The following is a 24,657-nucleotide window of genomic DNA, read 5'->3' as shown; positions in this document are numbered from 1 at the left end:
TGCCACATGATGCGCCAGGTTACGACCACCCCACACCATCACCATAAAGCATTCCTACAATGGCCAAGCCATTCCTTTCACACTCATCACCATTGCTGGGAATACCGTTATGTCTCACCATTCACTGCAACTCACTAAGACACTTCCAAAGGTGAGCACAGATCTGCACAATAAGGCAAAGTGTTAAAAATAAAGATTTCAATGTTTGACAACACATTAACAGATAATGTCCATGAACATTGCATAAGACACCCAAATGCCTACCCTTGTGTGTTGTTAGTTGGTATGATTGCACTAGGATGAGGATGAGGGTGAGTGTGAGGGGTTGGCTAGTGAGATGGGGATGTGATAATGTAGATAGAGAGGGATGGATGGAGGTGCAAGGTAAGTTGGTATGAGTAAGGATGTGCAGAAGTAGGGTAGAGGAGGCAGAGTGATGGGGATGTGATGAGTGGCACAGCAGGATGAGGTTGAATGTGGCTTTGCAGTAACGTTTCGTGATCTACTGAGATCATTGAAAGGTTTGCGCCACTGCAGCCAGGCACTCCTGACGACATCCCTGCTTTTGCCCTCCTGTGCAATGTGCAACCAGGCTGCGTTGGTCTCCTGGGGAGGTCTCTTCCGCCCTTGGAAGGTAAGAGAACCTCCCTGCGTGCTGTGACTCCCTCCAAAAGCATATGGAGGGAGTCATGCGAGAGCCTGGGTGCAGCCGTGCACCCTTGTGCAGTGATTGTCAGTGTTTGCAGCACCTCAATGTTGCAGAACACTGACAGCACAACTGTTAAAATGAATGCAGTCATGACCCCTTTAAGGAAACCGGCTGATGACGTGTCATCAAATGACGTTATCAGGCCCACTTTCTTTTAATTGGCTGGGAACCCCGCAGGGCGGGCTTAACAAGCCCTATTAACAGAAAATCCTTTTTACAGAGTGGCTGCAGCCAGGAGCACGACTGGAACCCGCCAACCACCTCTCCCACCGCGACCCCGCCTCCGCTGGCAAAATCGCGGTCTACGTGTATATGGGCAACAAGCAAAGAGCAGGCCCAGCTATAGTAAAAAGAAAACTACAAAAGATGCCTTGAGTACAAATACTGTACTTGTCTGTGTATAAGAGCAATTGCTGTCCTATTTCCCCCTTTTACTTTACCAATCAAGGGTAGTAATATTAATGAACATTAGCTGCATTTGAAATTCCAAACCTGGTCGTATTTTGTGCTGGGTTACCCTGGAAGTCTCAGATTTATCATCTGCTGAACTAATCTCTTCATTTTCTGTATGCGTTTCCACTGTCTCCTCCTCTGAACTGCTTCCTTTTTGAATTTTTGTCAGTCTCGAAACTTGCAGAGTTTCCTCCTCTAGTCAAATAGAACACAATATACATTAGTAACAATGAAACTCTCAAAATTCACAAAACTACATAAGACAGGACATAGTCAAATGTTAGTTGATTTATTTTATACTGTGCTGCATTGTTCAGCATATGACACACAAATTTTACACAATTGTTCCTGTCCTGTGTGTAGGCATAACTGAACACAAGGAATCTTCAAACTTACCATCATTTTTCCTTAACTCCTGCTGAAGAAAGTTTCTTGCTAATCTTCCCACAGTAACCAAACTGCAGCAAGGAATAGGAGACTCAAACTAACTATATGTGACAGTTCCAATGCCAGAACGCAAGATAAAACCATTTTTTCCCCCATTTTCTTTTGAGCAAAGGTCATGGCTTCTATATCAATGAATCAACTGCTCCACTGAAATTCCAATTTAGTACCTACTTTAAGCTGTCAATTACTGAAGGCTCTGGGAAGCCAGCCTCAGAGAGGTCATGTCTGAAGGTAACAAACAGTTAATAATTGTCTCAGCAGTGGTGGGAATAACACCAGTTGATGTTTCAGAGGTGGAATTAAGCAGTCTTGGTGATGGATAATGAGTGTGGTTTAAAGGTCAGCTCAGGATGCAGCTGGATCCTGAGGGTGTATTATCACTGGTTCAGCCTGAGTGAGCAGCAGAGGAGGGGGATGGAATGGGGGGGGGGGGGGGGCGGTGAGGAGGAGGAAGACAACAGAGTTTTTGCCTGAAACCAATAAAGACACTTGCCAATATTTAACTGGCTCACCACTACTCATGTGATAGACAGACAAAACATGGAACTGGATGGTGACTTAGAGGTTAGAGAGGAAAGGGAGATTAGAGATAACTATGGAAGTTTTAGAGGACAAAGGACTTGTGAATGGACTTGTTAAGGAGGAAGATGGTAGTTTTAAAAGGAAGCCATTTACAATGTCAGCGAGCATTAAGGCAAACAAAAGTGATTTTATAGCCAGGAGTTGGGTGGAGAGGGCACCAAGGGAGGTGGGTTTCAGAGAGTCTGTTGGTGGTGGGGGAATAAAAGGATAGAGACGAGGACGGTGGGGCGGGGGAAAAAGAGAAGAGGAGGCAGCTTAGGCAGCTGCATTGACAATCTTAACCTATGTCTATATATAGGTTGGTGTTGGAGGATAGGATGGAGGCTGGGGTACTATTTGTGCAGTGTCTCTGCGCTAACAGGAGCAAGAATATCAGAACACATACTTAAACAAGGTCCAAGGACAAGTGAACTTGATTTTTTAAAACCATTCAATGTAACTGTAAAGATTATTCAGAATATAAAACCAAGTGTTAAAAGTCAAGTGCAGGGCTCTCGTGAAAGCTCAGAAACAAAGTGAGTAGCTAAGCCATGTTACCCAGATGTGACTGGTGCTAAATTAGCTGCTCTCACCCAAAGCATTGAAGTCAGCCTCAGCACCACAGGCTTAGGGAAGGGAAAGTCAGAGTTCCTGCTTCTGCTGGAAGGGTGCATGTGTGACTGTCACCTGAGATAGGGTCAGACTCAGCTGAGGTGATGAATATAGCAGCATTCACCGTCAAGGCTCACACGTGAATAACAGGTGTCCACAGGACGACCAGTGCCTAAGGAATTGTATTCAAGCAACAGTCAGCACCTTCAAGAGGGGAAGTGAGAAAACAAATATAATAAACAACTGTATATGTGTAACAACAATATAACTACAAACCAAGAATAAACTCAGCAGATTACTCCCATTAAAAACAGTAACGCAGTCTTGATAAGAACATAAGAAATAGGAGCAGGAGTAGGCCAATCGGCCCCTCGAGCCTGCTCCGCCATTCAATAAGATCATGGCTGATCTGATCCTAACCGCCAATCTACTATCACAGAACCATCTCCTGAATCTAACAGAATTAGACACATGAAATAGGAGCAGGATCAGGCTACACGGCCCCTGGGCCCGCTCCGCTACCCACAGGGCCATGTCCGATCCGAACCTAGACTCATGTCCAAATTCCTGCCCGCTCCCCGTAACCCTTAATTCCCTTTACTTCTAGGAAACTGTCTATTTCTGTTTTAAATTTATGTAATGATGTAGCTTCTACAGCTTTTTGGGGCAGCATATTCCATGGACTTACCACCCTCTGAGTGAAGTAGTTCCTCCTCATCTCAGTTTTGAAAGAGCAGCCCCTTATTCTAAGACTATGCCCCCTAGTTCTAGTTTCACCCATCATCGGGAACATCCTCCCCGCATCCACCCGATTCAACCCCTTCACAATCTTTTATGTTTCAATAAGATCACCTCTCATTCTTCTGAACTCCAATAAGTAGAGTCCCAATCTACTCAACCTCTCCTCATATGTCCATCCCCTCATCCCCGGGATTAACCGAGTGAACCTTCTTTGTACTAACTCGAGAGCAAGTATGTCCTTTCTTAAGTATGGACACCAAAACTGTATGCAGTATTCCAGGTGCGGTCTCACCAATACCTTGTACAACTGAAGCAATACCTCCCTATTTTTATATTCTATCCCCCTAGCAATGAAAGCCAACATTCCATTGGCCTTCTTAATCACTTGCTGCACCTGCATACTAACCTTTTGAGTTTCGTGCACCAGGACCCCCAGATCCCTTTGTACTTCAGTACTTCCCAGTTTCTTGCCATTAAGATAATAACTTGCTCTACGATTTTTCCTGCCAAAGTGCATAACCTAACACTTTCCAGTATTGTATTCCATCTGCCAAATCTCTGCCCACTTACTTAGCCTGTCTATGTCCCCTTGCAGGTTTTTTATGTCCTCCTCACTCACTACTTTCCCTCCCATCTTAGTATCATCTGCAAACTTTGATATGTTACACTCGGTCCCCTCCTCCAAATCGTTAATATAGATTGTAAAGAGTTGGGGACCCAGCACTGACCCCTGCGGAACACCACTAGTTACTGATTGCCAGTCTGAGAATGAACCATTTATCCCAACTCTCTGCCTTCTGTTAGATAGCCAATCCTCTATCCATGCCAGAATATTACCCCCAATCCCGTGATTTTTTATCTTAAGCAATAATCTTTTGTGTGGCACCTTGTCAAATGCCTTTTGGAAGTCTAAATACACTACGTCCACTGGTTCCCCTTTATCCACCCTATATGTTACTTCCTCAAAGAACTCCAGCAAATTTGTCAAACATGACTTCCCCTTCATAAAACCATGCTGACTTTGTCCTATTAAATTATGATTATCCAAATGTCGTTACTGTCTCCTTAATAATGGACTCCAAAATTTTACCTACCACAGATGTTAGGCTAACCGGTCTATAGTTTCCAGCCTTCTGTCTACTGCCCTTTTTAAATAAGGGTGTTACATTAGCAGTTTTCCAGTCTGCTGGGACCTTTGCTGAGTCCAGGGAGTTTTGGAAAATTATTACTAATGCATCCACAATCCCTACCGCCACTTCCCTCAAGACCCTAGGATGTAAGCCATCAGGTCCAGGTGATTTATCTGCCTTGAGTCCCATTATTTTACCGAGTACCACTTCCTTAGTGATTTTGATCATGTTTAGCTCCTCCCCTCATATAGCCCCCTGTTTGTCCAGTGTTGGGATATTCTTAGTGTCCTCTACTGTAAAGACTGATACAAAATATTCATTCAGTGTTTTTGCCATCTCCATATTTCCCACCATTAATTTCCCGGTCTCATCCTCTAAGGGACCAACATTTACTTTAGCCACCCTTTTTCTTTTTATATAACTATAAAAACTCGTACTATCTGTTTTTATATTTTTTGCTAATTTACTTTCATAATCAATCTTTTTGTTATTTTTTGCTGTCTTTTAAAGTTTTCCCAATCCTCTATCCTCCCACTAGATTTGGCTACCTTATATGCCCTTGTTTTTAGTTGAATACTATCCTTAATTTCTTTACTTAGCCACGGATGGCTGTCTTTTCTTTGACACCCTTTTCTTCTCAGTGGAATATATATTTTTTGGAAGTTGTAAAATAACTCCTTAAATGTACACCACTGAGCATGTATCGTCTTACCTTTTAATCTATTTTCCCAATCCACTCTACTCAATTCCGCTCTCATACCTTCATAGTCTCCTTTATTCAAGCTTAGCACGCTTGTTTGAGATCCAACATTCTCACCCTCTATAATTGCAAAATACTGCGGATGTTGGAAATCTGAAATAACAACAGAAAATGCTGGAAATACTCAGCAGGCCAGGCAGCATCCGTGGAGAGAGAAACAGCGATTTACTTGTCCTTCTTGCAATTTAATATACTGTATTCGCTGCTCACGATGCAGTCTCCTCTACATTGGGGAGACCAAATGCAGATTGGGCGACTGCTTTGCGGAACACCTCCGTTCAGTCCGTACGGGTGACCCTGAGCTTCCGGTCGCCTGTCACTTTAATTCACCGCTTCACTCCCACTCTGATCTCTGTCCTCGGGCTATTGCATTGTTCCAATGAAGCTTAACGTAAGCTCGAGGAACAGTACCTCATCTTTCGATTGGGCACTTTGCAGCCTGCCAGACTCAACATTGAGTTCAACAATTTCAGATACAGGTAGACGATCCTTTATCCGAACTTCCGAAAACCGAAAACCTCTAAAAACCGAAAGTTTTTTCGTTCAGCGTAAGTCGTGCGCACGACATGACCAGAGTGGCGCACGACTTACGCTCCCCCCGCCGACCCCGACCCCCCGCCGACCCCCACCCCGAACCCCCACCGACCCCCGCCGGCCCCCACCCCGACCCCCGACAAATTTCCCAGTCTTATAAAATACCTTCTGAAATCCGAAATTTTCCGAAAACCGAAACATGGCTGGTCCCGAGGTTTTCGGATAAAGGATAGTCTACCTGTAATTACCCCTGCCCCCATTTTTCATGCAGTATGATTTTTGCCATTCCCATTTGCAACATTTTATCTTTCCTGCCTCTTACAAAAGTACAGGATGTTCTTTCTATTTCTTCCTCCCCTCCTAACCACCCCCCCCTGTCTCTGCACCTGCTTAAATCTGTTACATCTCCAGCTTTTTCCAGTTCTGATGAAGGGTCCCAGACCTGAAACGTTAACTCTGTTTCTCTCTCCACGGATGCTGCCTGGCCTGCTGAGTATTTCCAGCATTTTCTGTTCTTCTCACCCTCTAATTGAATATGGAATTCAACCATGTTATGGTCACTCATTCCAAGGGGATCCTTTACTAGGACATTTTTAATTAATCCTGTCTCGTTACACAGGACCAGATCTAAGGTTGCTTGCCCCCTGGTCGGTTCAGTTACATACTGCTCAAGAAACCCATCCCTAATACACTCAATGAACTCATCCTCAAGGCAGCCCTGCCCAATTTGATTTGTCCAATTAATATGATAGTTAAAATCCCCCATAATTATAGATGTTCCCTTATTACAAGCCTCAACTATTTCCTGATTGATACTCCATCCAACAGAGTTGCAACTGTTCAGAGGCCTATAGACTATGCCCACTAGTGTTTTTTTCCCCTTATTATTCCTTATCTCCACCCAAACTGTTTCATTATCCTGATCTTTTGACCCAATATCATTTCTCTGTATTAGTGATTCCTTCCTTTATTAACATAGCCACCCCACCTCCCCTTCCTTCCTGCCTGTCCTTCCTGATCGTTAAATAACCTGGTATGTTTAATTCCCAGGCATTGTCACCCTGCAGCCATGTTTCTGTAATGGCCACAAGATCATACCCATATGTAGTTATTTGTGCCATTAACTCGTCTATTTTGTTACGAATGCTACGTGCATTCAGATAGAGAACTTTCAAATATGTTTTGTGACATTTAGTTCCTGCTTTTGCCCTTTTTATTACTTTACCTTTTACTCCATACCTTCTGCCCCTTCCTGACACGCTCTGGTTTTTAATTTCCCCTCTGCTACCTAAGTCTATGACCTTCTCGGTTGTCATTTTTATTACTTGCTCTCCAGGAACCTCCCCCCCACTAGTTAGTTTAAAGCCCTCTCTACAGCCCTAGTTATATGATCCGCCAGGACTCTAGTCCCAGCACTGGCCAAGTGAAGCCCGTCCCAACGGAACAGCTCCCTCCTGCCCCAGTACTGGTGCCAGTGTCCCAGGAAGCAAAACCCATTTCTCCCACACCAGTCTTTGAGCCACGCATTTAACTCTCTAATTTTATTTGTCCTAGCCAAATTCGCTCGTGGCTCAGGTAATAATCCAGAGATTATTACCCTTGAGGTTCTGTTTTTTTAATTTGACCCCTAGCTGCTCATACTCCTTTAACAGAACCGGCTTCCTAGTCCTATCTACGTCGTTTGCACCAACATGGACCACGACAACTGGATCCACCCCCTCCCACTGCAAGTTTCTTTCCAGCCCAGAGGAGATGTCCTTAACCCTGGCACCAGGTAGGCAACACAGCCTTCGGGACTCTCGCTCTCGGCTGCAGAGAACTCTATCTATCCCCCTAATAATACTATCCCCTACCACTACAACATTTCTATTTACTCCCCCCTCTTGAATGGCCCCCCGTTCCACGGTGCTGTGGCCAGGTTGCTCATCCTCCCTGCAGTCCCTGCTCCTATCCCCACAGGGAGTAAGAACCTCGACCCTGTTGGACAAGAGCAAGGGCTGTGGCTCCTCCAGCTCTACCTCCTGGATCCCCGTAACTGCCTCACTCGTAGTCACACCGTCCTGTCCCTGACCATGGGCTACATCTGAATTAATTAACTTCATAGGTGTGACCACCTCCTGATACACAGAGTCCAGGTACTTCTCCCCCTCCCTGATGTGTCGCAGTGTCTGAAGCTCAGACTCCAGCTCATCAACACGGAGCTGGAGTTCCTGTAGCAGCAGACACTTGTCACAGACGTAATCACCGTGAGCCTCAATGGGGTCCACCGGCTCCCACATCTCGCAACAGTAACACATCACCTGCTCCACTCTATGTAATTAATTAAATTTTTATTTCTCTGAAGTGCAAGTTACCGACAAGCACAAAAGCACCACAAAGTACTAATCATTTTACTGAGCAATAGGAGTTCAAGCACCTGTCACCATCATTAACATATACAGACAAGAAAACACCTGACTGAAAACATTATACAATAAACATTTCTACTGCTGCTAAAAGATACACTATGATTATGATTTTTATAAAGTTTACCTTTTGAGATATCCTCATCGTTTTCAACATTATTCTGCTTTTCTTTTTTCCAATGTGACGTAAATAAAATGGTGTTTCCGGTCTTTCTCACCTTAAATTCTTCTCCACCCTCTACATTTAGAAAAAAAATGTACTACAGGTTACATGGATAGCTGTTAAAATAGCGGTGTAACTAGAATAAGACTGACAGATGAAAATATCACACAGGTTCTCCTTCTCATACACCCGTATACTGGTCAGGAAACAAATACACAATTGAAACAATCAGGATCTATTACAGTATAGTGTACATAAGAAAGCAGATGCCTGCCAGTAAGATACAAGATTGAATCTGGTTAGAACTGAAATTCAGTAAATGTCTTGCATTACCACTATCAACCATTTTCAGATTCTTTCTTGCACACAGTGCTTTGAGTTTGAGTTGCTGATGGTTCAGTATTGTGTGGTGTAATACTGAGCTTACAAACCAGGAAGGTGCCAGATTCAATTTCTGTTCTGAGCTGGGTTAGGCATTGTAATGAGGGAAGGGCTGAGCCAGAGTTCTTACTTCTCATTGCAAGTCAGTGACCCCTGCTGTAGTGTGGGTGTGGGTGTGTGTCCGCGTACACATCCAGTTGAGGACAGAATTCAGTTAGACTCAAGTCACTGAAAATAGAATATTCCCACTCCCAGCTTACACTCACCATCTTGGCTCATATGAAGAATAGCTATCTGGTGAAGGGGATTGAGATATAGGACTATACTTCAAGGAGATAGCAAAAAGCTGTTTATTCTCTTTTTAAAAAAAAGACTTGATATTGGATCAGCGGCATATGATTGTAATTACTAGTAATATCAGAAGTTTTTTTGTGGGTAGGCTATTGGAAAATGTAGCATACATATTGTATCTCATACCACTGAGGTACCAGACAGGTTTACAGAACCACCTGCCAAAATTCTGCAGCAAAGTTATTCTTTAGGTTCATTGGTTTTCAGTAACTGTATTTACTGGTACTAAACTAGAAAAAGAAAACTGTTTGACACGTCAATTCCATTTTTAAGGAAGGGAATCAGTATTTGGAGTTATTTTAAAATGATATAAATGCTGTTTACAGAGTAACCCAAAAGCAGGTAGCCTCGCGTAAATTCACAAATTCCAATTAAACTGGACAGTGGTTCAAACACTAACTGAAACTGATCAAATAATAATTATGGCGTCCACCTTAGACTATACTAATGAATTGAAGACATAAGCTCAAATTGAAGGACTTAAACCAAAGCTTGATCAGATAGCTTTAACAGTGTCTCTAATACAGTTTAAAGAGTAGGAAGAAGATTATATTTGAATTCCTAAACTTTAATTTTAAATCTCCACTTTATGTCACCCAACCAGAGCTGTGCTATCACTTGCTGTTTGCTTTACAGTATACTCCTTAAGAGTAATGATGTATGTTCAGACACAAAGATTTTCCATCCAGATCTCCCTGAATCCAGGACAAAGTTTGGTTTCACAATATTGCCCATTTTGTACCATAGAGTTATGGTTCTCAAACTGGCGTCTACAGACCCCTGGGGTCAGACTTTCCAGGGGTCCGCAAAATAACATGTAAGTTACTTTCTTTCATTGATAAAAATCTTTCAGTGAGTTGCATTTTGTCCGCGACTTGAGCTGCGGGCGCCATGTGTTGGCCTCACTGAAAAAACAAAAGGCGAGTTGGATCCCAGTACAATTGGTACACTCCCCGGTAGAGCCAGTACATGATCCCCTCCCGGGCTGTGCCCCTGCCCCTACAGATACTCTGATGCAATACAAATGAGTTTAAATATATTTAAATCTTCCTTGTGAAAAACCAATATACAATTAAAGCAAATCCACAGTGAGAAAACTTCAATTAAACCCAAATTACAGGTCGGAAAGTATCAGTGCTCAATGCATTTTCTTACAATGCACCTTTCATCACTGAAGGTATGACAAGTGCCTCCATCATCATAGAATCATAGAATGATACAGCACAGGAGGAGGCCATTCGGCCCATCGTGCTTGTGCTGGCTCTTTAGTAGAGCTCTCCAACTCATCCCACTCCCCCGCTCTTTCCCCATAGCCCTGCTAATGGTTTCCCTTCAGGTATTTATCCAGTTCCCTATTGAAAGTTACTATTGAATCTGCTTCCACCACCCTTTCAAGCAGTGTATTCCAGATCACAACAATATGCTGTGTAAAATTTTTTTCCTCATGACGCCTCTGCTTCTTTTGCCAATCAGTACCCAGAATTGGTAAAAGAAGCAATGAAAGTGTTGCTACCTTTCCCAACAACATACATTTGTGAAACATCATTTTCTGCTATGACAGAAATGAAGACAAAGTACAGGTCCCGTCTGTAAGTGGAGAATTATTTACGTGAGTCAGTCAAACATCACACCAAGGATAAAAAGACTCTGCAATGAGAAGCAGGCACACCCATCTCACTGATATCTAAGTAAATACCAGTTTTCTTAAAAAGCATTATTGAAACACTCTTTACATGCAGCACTTTCATAGCATATTATTAGCATTATAATTTAGATGGGGGGGGGGGGTGTCAGTGATTACTAATCCATTTGAAAAGGGGTCCTTCAACCAAAAGTTCGAGAACCACTGCCATAGAGGGCTTTCATCAGGGAAAAACTAGGCCAATTGGGGTGCCAGTGAATTCTGGCAGAAAGGGCACCTCAATTGGATTGCAATCCCACAAAGCTGTCAACATTATGGAATGTCTGAGGAAAGGTCATCGACCTGAAACGACAACTCTGTTTCTCTCGCCACAGAGGCGGCCTGACCTGCTGAGTATTTCCAGCAATTTCTGTTTTTATTTCAGATTTCCAGCATCTGCAGTATTTTGCTTTTGTAACATTATGGAATTATTAGGAATAAAGTTTAAACAAATTGAACTTTTATTTATTTTCCCAGAGCGATATCAAAATAGTAATTTACAGTTCCAAACCAAACTAAGCGAGTTCTGACTATAAATGATTCGGGTTTAACAGATCTGCAGATGCCAACAGGTGGATTGGGGGGGGAGTATGCAACCTGTGCCATTACCTTCTCTGTCAGACCCAAAGCTGAGCAGACTCTTGTCGCGGTTACTAATGTGACTGGTGCATGTCTCAGACTCATTCTGTGCACGGCTTTTCAATTCGATTCCGGTGTCTGCAACTTCCTCGCTCTCGCTCGGAGAGGCCGAGCCGGGGCTGGCGGACTGGGCCCTGGCTGACCTGCCGGGTGCTGAGGTGGGTTTGGAGGTGCATGCGAGTCCCCAGGTGTGGCTGTGCCTTGGTATGGCGGTGAGCAGAGGCTGCTGCTGCTCCTCATTGTCCTCCTCGCTGGACTCGCTCTTCCTGCGGCGAAAATTCCGCTTCGAATGTTTTCGGAACATTCTTAACACAATCAGCGGCCGAACGTGGCCGCCGCGGCGTTCCGAACACGCACCGGAAGGGGGAAAGATTCTTCCACTGCCGATTGGGTTGGGGGGGGGGTGGGGAGTGATAAACAATTATCTTAAGCATCTCATTTTAAAATACAATATCGACACGAAATATAACTAGACACGTATAATAAAAAGCTTAGTATCAACACATTTGGCTTTACTTTTGCTAAAGTATCGCCGAAGAATTGTCTTCTACCTCTTCCCTCCCCCATCCAATATTTTAAATCAGAGATGCTGGGCTTCTGAAGCTGCTGCTGTTGCAGCCAATGTAGCTGTTGCTTGGAGAAGGAATGAGCATGTCTTTATTGCTTAGGATAATTCACAAGTCTTATCCTGCAGATTATATTGTCGAATTTTTGCTAAAATTATCCTTCTGTAATAGTAATGCATGTACTTTAATGGGTTGATCCGTTAAGGTTTGTCAGAACTGTTAACTTTGCCCCGGTCTAGCTGTGAGATTTTTAGGAGCCATGGGTATTATGGTATTTAATATGGCCTGTCACTAGCATTCTTGCCACTTGGCTCCAGATAACCCTGAATACCAGTGTTCTAATTTCATTATACAAGCCACAGCCTTATAAAAGGTGTTTGACAAAACTTTTTCTCGTTAATTTATGAAAATGGGTTGCAATGCAAACTCTCTCCCCAAGGAAAATAAGATTTCCCAAACATTTTTTTTCATGAAGATAGTGCCCCTTTAATGCACACTACCAAAATACACACTCTGCTCCTCTTAAAAACAAACTGAAACTAAGAGGAAATTAGAGGGAAAAACTGAGAACAATTGCACAGGGCCACCACTAGGTTATGGCAGTGTGATTGATCATGGTGTCAAGCTTATCTAAAATGGCCAAAAAAATTGCTGTCAAAAATGCCACAGCAACTTCAGGTGAGGACAGATGCGCGATTAAACGCGGAAATCGGGAAGTTGCTTTCGGAGATGCGCCGCTCCGCCATTAGCTTCACATTGAGCATCGTGAAGTTCCTGTACTTGCACTGTAGATCCAAAGTAAACTGGCCACAGAAAGCTAAGTCAAGTCATTTCAAGTCTAAGTACCCTTTTACTGATGTGGTAAGTGTTAATTACTTCCAATCAACCTCTCTGACACTGAAAATTAACTATTATAAGTGTGGAATCTCATTCCTTCAGCTTTTAATTGTTGTTGGAGATTTATTTTGAACATTTAAATTCATTTTTTTTACTTTTTGTTTTTTCTCTCTTAATCCAATCTTTCTTTCCTTCTCTTCATTTCTCTCTCTGGATCTGATTTGACATTGAATTCACCCACTCTAAATTACACTTCCTTGTTCAGACCGTGTGCTATTCAAATCACAATCCTTCAATTGGTTAATTGCTTGCCCTGTTCACACTGATCCCAGATGCCCTGTAGAGGGCGCCGCACCATTTCTATCTGGCACTTCCAGCAACTTGCCACGCAAAATATCATCACAATTAAATGGGCAAGGGCAAGTCTAACTATTGGCGGACGCCGTTCGTCAACCGGTTACAGGAATTTTTGGGCTAATGTGCACTATTTTGTATTGGATAATGGGCGCAAAACTCAGGCGCACACTACACATACACACACACACACATACATACATACATATGAGAGCATAGGAAACATGTGCAATGTCAAGAAGCACTTCTTCACACAAGGGGTAGTGGAAATCTGGAACACTTTCCTCCAAAAAGCTGTTGAGGCTAGGTCAATTGAAAATTTCAAAACAGATTGGTAGGTTTTTGTTAGGTGATGGTAGTAAGGGATATGGAATCAAGGCGGGTAAATGGAGTTAAGATACAGTTCAGCCATGATCTAATTGAATGGGGCAGAATGGCCTACTCCTGTTCCTATGAGACACCTGGCCAAACATCTTATGAAAATCTATACACAATACATCTATTGCATTCTCTTTATGTGTCCAATTGGTTACTTAAAAAAACTGTATTAAATTTGTCAAACATGACTTGCCTTTAACAAATCTATACTGGCTGCTTTTGGTTAACCCATATATTTCTAAATGTGCACTAATTTTATTTCAAATTATGAATTCTAAGAGTTTACCCACCATTGACATTAGACTAACTGGTCTATAGTTATCCAGTTTGTCCTTCTCTCTTCTTGAATGAAGGTGATACATGTTGGCTGTGTAAGTGTCTTTTCAGAGTAGGTTGTTCCTGGAAATGAGCCCAGCCTGAAAACTCCATATTATAGTATATTCCTTAATTATTCATAGCATGTTAAGTATTTCTTCCCTGTGAATTGAGAGAGCTGACAGATTCTTCTCAACAGTTCCTTTGTTTTAAATGAAATTAAATACGAAATAGGTTACAGGAGGACATTAATAACTTGCATAATGGACATATAATTGGCAAATTAAGTTCTACACAGATAAATGTGAGGTATTACATTTTGGTAGGAAGAAAAGGGAGGTCACTTATTACTTGGCGGGTGCGAGTCTAGGTGTGGTAGAGGAACAAAGGATCTCAGAGTACAAATACACAAATCACTAAATGTTGCGACACAGGTTAGCAAGGCCATAAAAAAGGCAAACCAAACACGAGGATTTATTTCTAGAGGCACAGAATTGAAAAGTAGGGAAGTTATGCTAAACCTGTATCGAACCTTGGTTAGACCACACTTGGAGTACTGCGTACAGTTCTGGTCGCCATATTATAAAAAGGATATAGAGGCACTGGAGAGGGTGCAGTGAAGATTTACAAGGATGATACCAGAAATGCAAGGGTATACATATTGGGGAAGGATGAACAGACCAGGTCTCTTCTCTTGAAAAAAAAAAGCTGAGGGGTGACCTAATAGAGGTCTTTAAAATTATGAAAGGCTTTGGTAGAGTGGATACAGAGAGAATGTTTCCACTTGTGGGGAAGAGCATAACTAGAGGCCATCAATATAAGATAGTCACCAAGAAATCCAATAGGGAATTCAGAAGAAACTTCTATACCCAAAGAGTGGTGAGAATGTGGAACTCGCTACCACAGGGAGTGGTTGAAGCAAAAAGTATAGATGCATTTAAGGGGAGGCTAGACAAGCATGTGACGGAGAAGGGAATAGAGGGTTATGCTGATAGATTTAAATGAGGAAAGCCGGGAGGAGGCTCGAGTGGAGCATAAACGCCAACATGGACTGGTTGGGCCGAATGACCTATTTCTGTTCCGTATATCCTATGTAATCCTATATGTTAAATTATTACATCCATCAACTGAAACAACTTGGACTGGACAGCTGTCATGTGTGAAGTAATAGATTTTGCTTCTGCCTTTAATTTGCATCTATAGGTAAATCTCCACTGAGTAATTTCAACGAGGAATAAATTATTGCCTTCTGAACTCAGAAAACATAGGCTGTGCTGCAAATGGGCAAAAAGTGTCTCTGTTTTTGTCCAAGGTTATGTTATCTTATTGCTGATGTTTGTGCAAGCTGACATAAAAACAGTCCAAAAAACTGTAAAGCTGTATTACTCTAGCCTGTAAGGCTCCACAATGACTCAGCAAGTACATCCAGTGAATAACTGAGGCATACAGAACAGGAAAATTCCAAGTTTGATCGGTGACCTTGTGAAGGAAGCAGCCATAGAACCTGTTCAGAAAAATACACCATTCTATGAAAGAATTCTGGCTTTATTAAAACAGGACAAACTGGGACCGGAAATCTAGAAACCGAACGATGAAAAATCTGTGGTAGCATTCTGGCTATAGAGATAAGATAGTTGTTGACACTGAATCAATAACCTTATTGAAACAGAAGGTTAAAGGCTCCGGCATTGCTGAACCTTTTGGAATGAAACAATGGTTCACCCTGGACAAGGTGTTCTAATTTACACTTCGTAAAGAAGCACATAAAAGTAAGAAACATCTGCCTTTGTAAAAATGACATCAAGTAAAAAACACACCTGCCGTAACACCGTTTTTTATGGTAAACTTAGAACACCTAGAGAAGAGACATAATTCTGTAATGCTACCAGCTGAGGTATAGAAACATAGAAGATAGGAGCAGGAGTAGGCCATTCGGCCCCTCGAGCCTGCTCCGCCATTCAATGAGATCATGGCTGATCATCCAAATTCAGTACCCTGTCCCTGCTTTCTCCCCATACCCCTTGATCCCTTTAGCCTTAAGAAATATATCCAACTCCTTCTTGAATATATTTAATGAACTGGCCTCCACCGCCTTCTGTGGTAGAGAATTCCACAGGTTCACCACTCTCTGGGTGAAGAAATTCCTCCTCATTTCTGTCCTAAATGGCTTACCCTTTATCCTTAGACTGTGTCCCCTGGTTCTGGACTCCCCGACCATCGGGAACATCCTTCCTGCATCTAGTCTGTCCAGTCCTGTCAGAATTTTATAAGTTTCAATGAGATCCCCTCTCATTCTTCTAAACTCTAGCGAGTACAAGCCCAGTCGACCCAATCTCTCCTCATACATCATTCCTGCCATCCCAGGTATCAGCCTGGTGAATCTTCGCTGAACTCCTTCCATGGCAAGAACATCCTTCCTTAGATAAGGTGACCAAAACTGCACACAATACTCAAGATGTGGTCTCACCAAGGTCCTGTACAACTGCAGCAAGACATCCTTGTTCCTGTACTCAAACCCTCTCGCTATGAAGGCCAAGATACCATTTGCCTTCTTTACCGCCTGCTGCACCTGCATGCTTACCTTCAGCGACTGGTGCACAAGGATGCCCAGGTCTCGTTGCACTTCCCCTTCTCCCAATCTATTGCCATTTAGATAATAATCTGCCTTCCTGTTTTTGCCACCAAAGTGGATAACCTCACATTTATCCACATTATATTGCATCTGCCATGTTTCTGCCCAATCACCCAACATGTCCAAATCATCCTGGAGTTTCTCGACATCCTCCTCACAGCACACACGCCCACCCAGCTTTGTGTCGTCTGCAAATTTGGAGATATTACATCTAGTTCCCTTGTCTAGATCATTAATATATATTGTGAATAGCTGGGGTCCAAGGACCGATCCCTGTGGTACCCCACTAGTCACTGCCTGCCACTCGGAAAAAGACCCATTTATTCCAACTCTTTGCTTTCTGTCTGCCAACCAGTTCTCTATCCAAGTCAATACCTTGCCCCCAATCCCATGTGCCTTAACTTTACACGCTAATCTCTTATGCGGGACCTTATCAAAGGCCTTCTGAAAGTCCAGATGCACCACATCCACTGGTTCTCCCTAATCTATTTTACCAGTTACATCCTCAAAAAATTCCAAGAATTGCAGGGGTCAGCAAAAAAATGACTAGAGATAATTAGCTCACATCAGCAGAAAGCCTTAAAGGAAATACCACTGGAAAAGGGTATAAATATTGAACTCTCAAATGGGATAGTAGACTCGCTTTAAAGGGGCAAAGTGATTCTCGGCTTCAGAGGCAGCTCTGTAAGTCTCCAACTCTTTGTACCTCGGGGATCAAAGGTATTTGATTTTGGTGGATATCCTGAATAGAACTTTAAGAACTGTAAAACTGTAGCGAAGTTAAGATTTGAGAGTAAGGTTCTCTGATAACAGGATTGTAGGCTTTCTCTTTTTGGAACTGTTAATGTTGCGATTGACTCACCAACTGTAAATAATATGTCGGTTCTTTAATAAATCTATATATTTTTAGAATTGTCTCACATAAGACTTCTGTATCAAAAACTCGTGAACTCAATCTCTGTATACTCTTTGGTGAGAAGTTGCAGAATTCTGGGGGAGTTTACCGGACCCTCATAATATCCGGAACATTACAGTCTAGCTAAACTTATTAAAAGTGCTATCTGGAGGACGGTAACATTTTCAGTTTGTTCCTTTCCTTTCGGGAGAGATAGTCTGGACCTTTAGACCCAATTAAGCGTCTTTAGGATTCGGCTACCTCAAACTTTAGTTGAAAGTGAACGTCTGACAAATACGCCTGATCTGGGGTAGCCCTAAAGGGGCTAGGACTAGTAATTATCCCTTCAATCTGTGCTAAGTTAGCTGAACTCACCTCAGTATCCCAGGAAGGGGAAAATCAGCCAGCGTCCCATTCTTGATTGCTATCCACCTGGAGTTTGTTCAGGGATGGCAGTAGATAGTATCAAGTTCAGCTTTGATGCTTCTTTGCTAAAGTTTCCAATGGGCGTTATCTTAATGCTGGTATTAACCCATTATAAAAAAGAAATATCACTGGTGTGTTATCAGATAATTTAGGTTTGAGTGTGAAAGCTGACAAATAATGACTATTTGGGCATCTGGTGCCCATGGATCTATACCCCAGTTGAGTCAGTGCTTTCAGGAAACAAGGGGAGGAGAGGAAATTGATGGGAAAATAAATAAAATAAAAGGTTTAGCTGTAAATTATTTGAATGGGTAAGCAGAAGAGATGGAAAAAGGTGAAGATTCCTAGTAAAACGGTTAGAAATAAATTTCTTAATGAAGGGTTGTCTCCTCTTGATAATTTTGCTACCTTTTGTTTTTCTAGATGTGTTCAAGAGTACAGATTTGATGTAATGTAATCTTCCATTCCAATCAGGAATGGGAACCCTGGCTGGTTTTCATTATATCTTAAATCATATCTCACTTGAATCCTTCCATGAACATAGTAAGGATGGTTTACCTTACAACCCAGGTAAACAAATTGTACCTGGCCATCTGAAGCCCAATTGCTGTGACACCCAATGTTGAGCTACTGGCAATATCAATCTGAAAAATGTAACACAGGAATATTGCCATGCTGTCTCAATATGTGGCAACCTTGGTGAAATTCTATATTAAGCATTAGAGTTGCTGACCACCTCATGCATTTTACCTTGTTTGGGAATATTGAATCCTGTTTAAGCCTTTTCCAAGAGAATGTTAAAACAAATATTGACTGCAGTTTGCAGTCTGTAAGGTGAACTGTGGCATTGCTCAGTATACAGTCCATATTTGCATGGTCGAACTGATCATATGGGAAATTGGGAGATTTATTGAGTGCCCCCATGAATGATTCCATAGTGTTGTATTATTGGCGGCGCTCCCTTTTCCCATGAGAATCCCAAAGAATTCCATGCCCTTTTGGGGGAGCCAGTTCGCCGCTGTATTTTTGTATCTCACGCTTTATGTGGTATATTTCTATTTGTATCATGAGAAGACAAGGAGAGGTTAGCTGACATAAATAATAAATTGTATGATATTTGTGTTACATTGTGTATTATTTTTGGAGTTTTGCTGATCTATCTCTACAGATGTATCTGACCTGCGAATGTCTCTTCTCTTTGCTGCTGTTCTGTTTCCCTCTCTTTCTGATTCTCTCTTCCCCGCACTTTTGTAGTTTTGCACTATCTTTGTTACATTGCTCCTCATTGGTGCTCTCCCTTCTCTCAGTGCTGCCTCAGGTCTGGTGCTTCTCTATCTCTGTTAATGCTGTTTTAGTCTCTGTGCTGTCTTCCCATGCTTTTTCATAACTTGTTTTCTCAGTGCTGACTCATTATGTATTATTGCTATCTTATTTCTCTATGCTACACAGTTCTCTCTTTTGCTTGCTAATTCTCACTTTGTACACTGTTCTCTATTTGTCACTCTCTATACATAGTGGTCTAGTTTTAATTTATGCAGTTTATTTTACTCTGCATTGCTCTCTATTTCTCACTGTGAATTGTTCTATGCACTTCTTTCTAATTCTTACTCTTTGTGCACTGTTCTTTGTTTTTCTACATTGTTCTCTCAGTGCATTGTTTTCTGTGGAGAAATTGACCAGGTATGTCCTGTGCACAAAAAGCAGGACAAATCCAACCCGGCTAACCAGCACCCTTTCAGCCCAATCACAATCATAAATAAAGTGATGGAAGGAGTTGTCAACAGTGATATCAAACGGCACTTGCTTATCAATAACCTGCTCACCGATGCTCAGTTTGAGTTCCACCGAGACCATTTAGCTCTTGACCTCATTACAAACTTGGTCCAAAAATGGACATGAGCTGAATCCGGAGGTGAGATGAGAGTGACTGCCCTTGACATCAAGACAGCATTTGACGGAGTGTGGCATCTAGTAAAATTGAAATCAATGGGGATCAGGGGTAAAACTCTCCAGTGACTGGAGTCATATCTGACACAGAGGAAGATAGACGTGGTTGTTGGAGGCCAATTATCTCATCCCCAGGACACCACTGCAGGAGTTCATAGACCCAATTATCTTCAGCTGCTTCATCAATGAACTTTCCTCCATCATAAGGTCAGAAGCATAGCTGTTCGCTGATGATTGCAGTGTTCAACTTTATTCGTAATTGCTCAAATAATGAAGCAGTTCGTGCCTGGGTGCAGCATGACCTGAACAACATTCAGGCCTGGCCTGATAAGTGGCAAGTAACATTTACGCTATACAAGTGCTAGACAATGAACATCTCCAACAAGATAGAGCTGATCCACCTCCTTGACATTCACTATCAACATCCTGGAGGTCACCATTGATCAGAAACACAACTGGACCAGCCACATAAGTGCCGTGGCTACTGTAGAAGGCCAGAGGCTGAGTATTCTGCTGTGTGTGGCTCACCTTCTGACTCCCTGAAAGCCTTTCTATCACTACAAGGCACAAGTCAGGTGTGTGGTGGAATACTCTCACTTGTGTTGTATCCGTGTGTTAATGAAGACACGGAATGCAGGAGTTGGTTTACAGGTGTTTACTGGACAAAGTCTGGAGGTGAACTAAAAGATACAAAACACTATACAGGCTTATATAGCCGAGTGGCCATTACCGGCATTACAGTACACAGGGGCTCTTAAAGGCACATACACCACAATTCCTCCCCTTTTAGACAACCAGTACATAACATTTTAAGTAATTGTTATTTAACATGTTTACAAGAACAATAATATACATATTGCTGCAGTTAATCAATTATAAGTCAGTCTCTCTGGAGGCTTCCTGACTCAGTCCGGATAACGCCTCGGTGGTGTAGTAGGTTCTTTTGGCAAGGTCGATTCGGCTGGAATGCCAGTGTCGGGTTCATCTGGTTCTAGCATCACCGGATTGGAGGTAGATACTATGGGTATCTCTGCTTCATCATCAGGTGTATAGAGTTGTGGTGTAGGTTGTCCCTTTTCGGATGACTCTATGATCTGGTCAGCATGGCGCCTTATTATGCTTTCTCCAATGTCCACGGTATACATCAGCGGTCCTAGTCGTGTGCAAATAGTTCCAGGCTGCCATTTCTCGGTACGGTAGTCCCGGGCCAAAACTTGTTGACCTATCTGGAAGGTTCTAGTTGGCCTTTCATTCATGCCTTGAAATTGCCGGTTCTCTACGTCCCTTCTGATGTTTGGCTTGATCAAATCCAGCCGGCATCTTAGTCTTCTATTGAAAAACATCATGGCGGGAGTCTGGTTTGTAACCATATGTGTTGAATTCCTGTATGCAAACAAGAAGTTATCTACCTTATGCTGTAGATTTATGTCTTCATTACCCATGGCCTTTATGGCCTTCTTGAAGGTCTGGACAAACCTTTCAGCCAATCCATTGGTGGCGGGATGGTATGGGGCGGATGTGTAGTGCTTAACCCCATTGTTTTTTAAGAACTTCCTGAATTCTTCGGACACAAATTGTGGTCCATTATCAGAACAGATCTGTTCAGGCAGCCCATTCCTGGCAAATATGGTCCTTAATACTGTGATAGTTTTTTCCGTGGTGGTGGAGGACACCTTTATTACCTCCGGCCACTTGGAGTGTGCATCAACCGCGATTAAGAACATTGAGTCCATAAATGGACCAGCAAAGTCGATATGTACCCTTTGCCATGGAGATGAGGGCCACTCCCATGGATGTAGAGGGGCTTGTGGTGGGGCGTTTTGGACCTTCTGGCATCCTAGACAGCCCTTGGTCATTTCTTCGATGTCTCCATTGATACCTGGCCACCACACAAATGCTCTGGCTAGGTTCTTCATTTTCACTCCACCCAGGTGCCCCTCGTGAAGCTCCTTTAGCACTTTATCCTGGAGTTTGGGTGGAATCACCACTCTGGATCCACACATCAAGGTTCCTCGGCACACTGACAGCTGTTCCCTTCTTTGCGAGAATGCTGGCAACAGTGGTTCGCCATGTGCTGGCCATCCCTTCACCGTTAAATCGTAGACTCGTGAGAGAGTCGGGTCATTTCTCGTTTCCTTTTCAATGGCAGAATTTGTTACTGGTAGACATTCTACTATGGTAGAGTGGAACATTTCCACTGGGTCCACTGTAGGTGCCTCTTCTACCGTTGGCAACGGTAGACGTGATAAACCGTCAGCATTTCCATGCTGTTTTGATCCTTTGTATTCTATGTCATATTGGTGTGCCCCTAGGAAAAGGGGCCACCTCTGCAGCCTTTGTGCTGTCATAATGGGAACGCCCTTTTTAGGGTTGAATATGGAGACGAGGGGTTGATGGTCAGTCAACAAGGTAAATTTTTGTCCGTGTAGGTAATGGTTGAATTTCTTCACTCCCCATACCAGGCTGAGTGTTTCCCTGTCGATCTGGGCATAGTTACGCTCAGCTGAGTTCAATGAGCGTGACGCAAAAGCTATCGGCCGTTCTGAGCCATCAGGGAATCTATGTGATAATACCGCTCCTACGCCGTAAGGGGATGCATCGCACGCCAGTCTGATTGGCAGTGATGGGTTGTAATGAGCCAAAACTTCCTTGGACGTGATCAAGCCTTTACATTTATGGAAGGCACGTTTACAGTCCTCGCTCCATTCCCAAATTACTCCCGTTTGTAGCAGTTCGTTAAGAGGGTGCAGAACAGTTGACAAGTTCGGTAAAAATTTATGGTAGTAATTTATCAATCCCAGGAACGACCTTAATTGTGAGACATTTTCAGGTGCTGGTGCTTTTATGACCGCTTCAATTTTCTCAGGGGACTTATGCAACCCTTCTTCATCAATTATGTGGCCACAATATGATATTTGTTTCTGGAAAAATTCGCACTTGGGGCGGTTTGCTCGTAGGCCCCGTTCTCTCAGCCTAGTGAGCACCTTCTCCAAATTGGCAAGGTGTTCATTGTCGTTTTCTCCTGTTACAAGGATGTCGTCTAGGTAGCATTGAGTCCCAGGAATCCCTTGCAGGACTTGTTCCATAGCTCTTTGCCAGATAGCTGGAGCTGATGCTATTCCGAAAACCAGTCGATTGTACTGGTACAGGCCTTTGTGTGTGTTTATTGTGAGATACTTTTTAGAGGCCTCCTCAACCTCCATCTGTAGATATGCCTATGCCAAGTCAATTTTTGTGAAACGTTTCCCTCCGGATAGTGAGGCGAAAATATCTTCTATCCTCAGAAGAGGATACTGTACCGTGTGAAGGACTGGGTTTACAGTCACCTTGAAGTCCCCACAGATGCGAATTTTTCTCTGTTCTTCAGATTTATCATTACTTAACGTTTTCTTCATGACCGGGACGATGGGTGTTGCCCACTCGCTCCAATCTGTCTTGGATAACACGCCTGTCTTTTCCAAATACTCCAGCTCTGCCTCGACTGCTGGACGAATTGCGTATGGCACCGGCCTTGCCTTAAAAAACTTGGGAATTGCCGCATCTTCCACCCTTATTGAGGCGGTGATGCCTTTCAAGGTTCCTAGTTCCTGTTGGAACACTTCTTTGGCGTTGGCCAAGATGTCTTTTAATCGTTCAGGTATGATGTCATCATAATTTTTTTTCTTACTGGTCACCATCAGTGCCTGAATGGAGTGCCAGTCTAAACGTATCTTCCTGATCCATTCATGTCCCAACAGCGGTGGACCACCATCTTGCAGAACGTATAAATACAACTTCTGTATTTCCTTGCCGTTGTATACAACAGGCACCTTTATTTTCCCTTTGGGGTATACTTTCTGCCCCGTATATGTTTTCAAGATAATGGATGTGTCTTTCAAAGGTATATGCGGAAATAGCCGCTCGTAATCCCATCTACTTATGACGGTCAGAGCTGATCCTGTATCTAGCTCCATTTTAACTGGGGACCCCGCTATCGTGAGGGTAACCCAAATGGTCTGGTAATCTTCTTTGGCAATTACATTATGTAATTTGAGAGAGCTTAGTCTCTTGTTTCCGGAGTCGCTATCGCTCTTCTGGTCTTCGGAGCTACTGTCCGTCATCATTTGTACCTTTCTGTACTTTTCCTTATTGATTTTCTTTCTGTCAGTGGATTTTTTGTTTCCAGATCGGCATACACATGTAATGTGTCCCATCTTTCCGCATTGCCTGCATGCTTTGTCCTTGAACCAGCAGTCCCTCTGGTCATGGGTGGATCTGCCGCAGCGATAACATCTCTCGAAACCCCGTGTTATTGCATGGGTGCTGAAGTCCTGTGGCTTTTGCTGTATCTCTGCAGCTCCTCTTGCTGCTGCTTCGTATGATACAGCTACACTGAAAGCCTTGTCCAGTGTCAAATCTTTCTCAGAAAGTAGCCTTTTTTGTGTTCCTTCACTTAGGAGACCGCAGACGAATTTGTCTCGTAGAGAATCTGCCAGTCCTGCCCCGAATTGGCAGTGTAGGGTATCAACAATCTCCTTAAAATTCTTGTCCATTGGTTTGGCTGGAGTGATTAAGTTTCGTAACAGCCTGTATGTCCTTGCGCCCATTAGATTTAGAAGTACCGATGCCTTTTTATCATCCTTTATTTCATTCGCTGTGCAATATACTTCCACTCTTTCCACATATGTGGCCCAATCCTCTACATCACTATCGAAAGTAGTAATGTTGCCAGTCTTAGGCATCCTTAAAAAAAAATGGCGC

General features: G+C 42.9%; 1 protein-coding gene across 4 annotated transcripts in view; it reads right to left on the bottom strand.

Annotated features, from left to right (window-relative positions):
* Positions 1-11,938, bottom strand: part of LOC147112632 (intron Large complex component GCFC2-like) — a 79,350-nt gene extending 67,412 nt beyond the window's left edge. For 2 of the 4 annotated variants that reach the window (XM_085997092.1, XM_085997093.1), the window contains exons 1-4: positions 11,538-11,938; positions 8,480-8,590; positions 5,366-5,506; positions 1,202-1,357 (exon numbers count right to left, since the gene is read on the bottom strand). In XM_085997092.1, coding sequence (XP_085853218.1) covers positions 1,202-1,357; positions 5,366-5,506; positions 8,480-8,590; positions 11,538-11,871 — 742 coding nt within the window. In that variant the 5' untranslated portion in view covers positions 11,872-11,938. The remainder of the gene's footprint in view (positions 1-1,201; positions 1,358-5,365; positions 5,507-8,479; positions 8,591-11,537) is intronic. The other 2 variants (XM_085997089.1, XM_085997091.1) reach the window with 2 other exon arrangements.
* Positions 11,939-24,657: the final 12,719 nt, after the last annotated feature.

Source organism: Somniosus microcephalus, chromosome 9 (assembly GCF_052327205.1).
Source record: "Somniosus microcephalus isolate GS21.2 chromosome 9, FLI_Smic_1.0, whole genome shotgun sequence".
Lineage (NCBI taxonomy): Eukaryota > Metazoa > Chordata > Chondrichthyes > Squaliformes > Somniosidae > Somniosus > Somniosus microcephalus.
The sequence above is the reverse complement of the archived record's forward strand: the minus strand, read 5'-3'. Positions and strand labels throughout refer to the sequence as shown.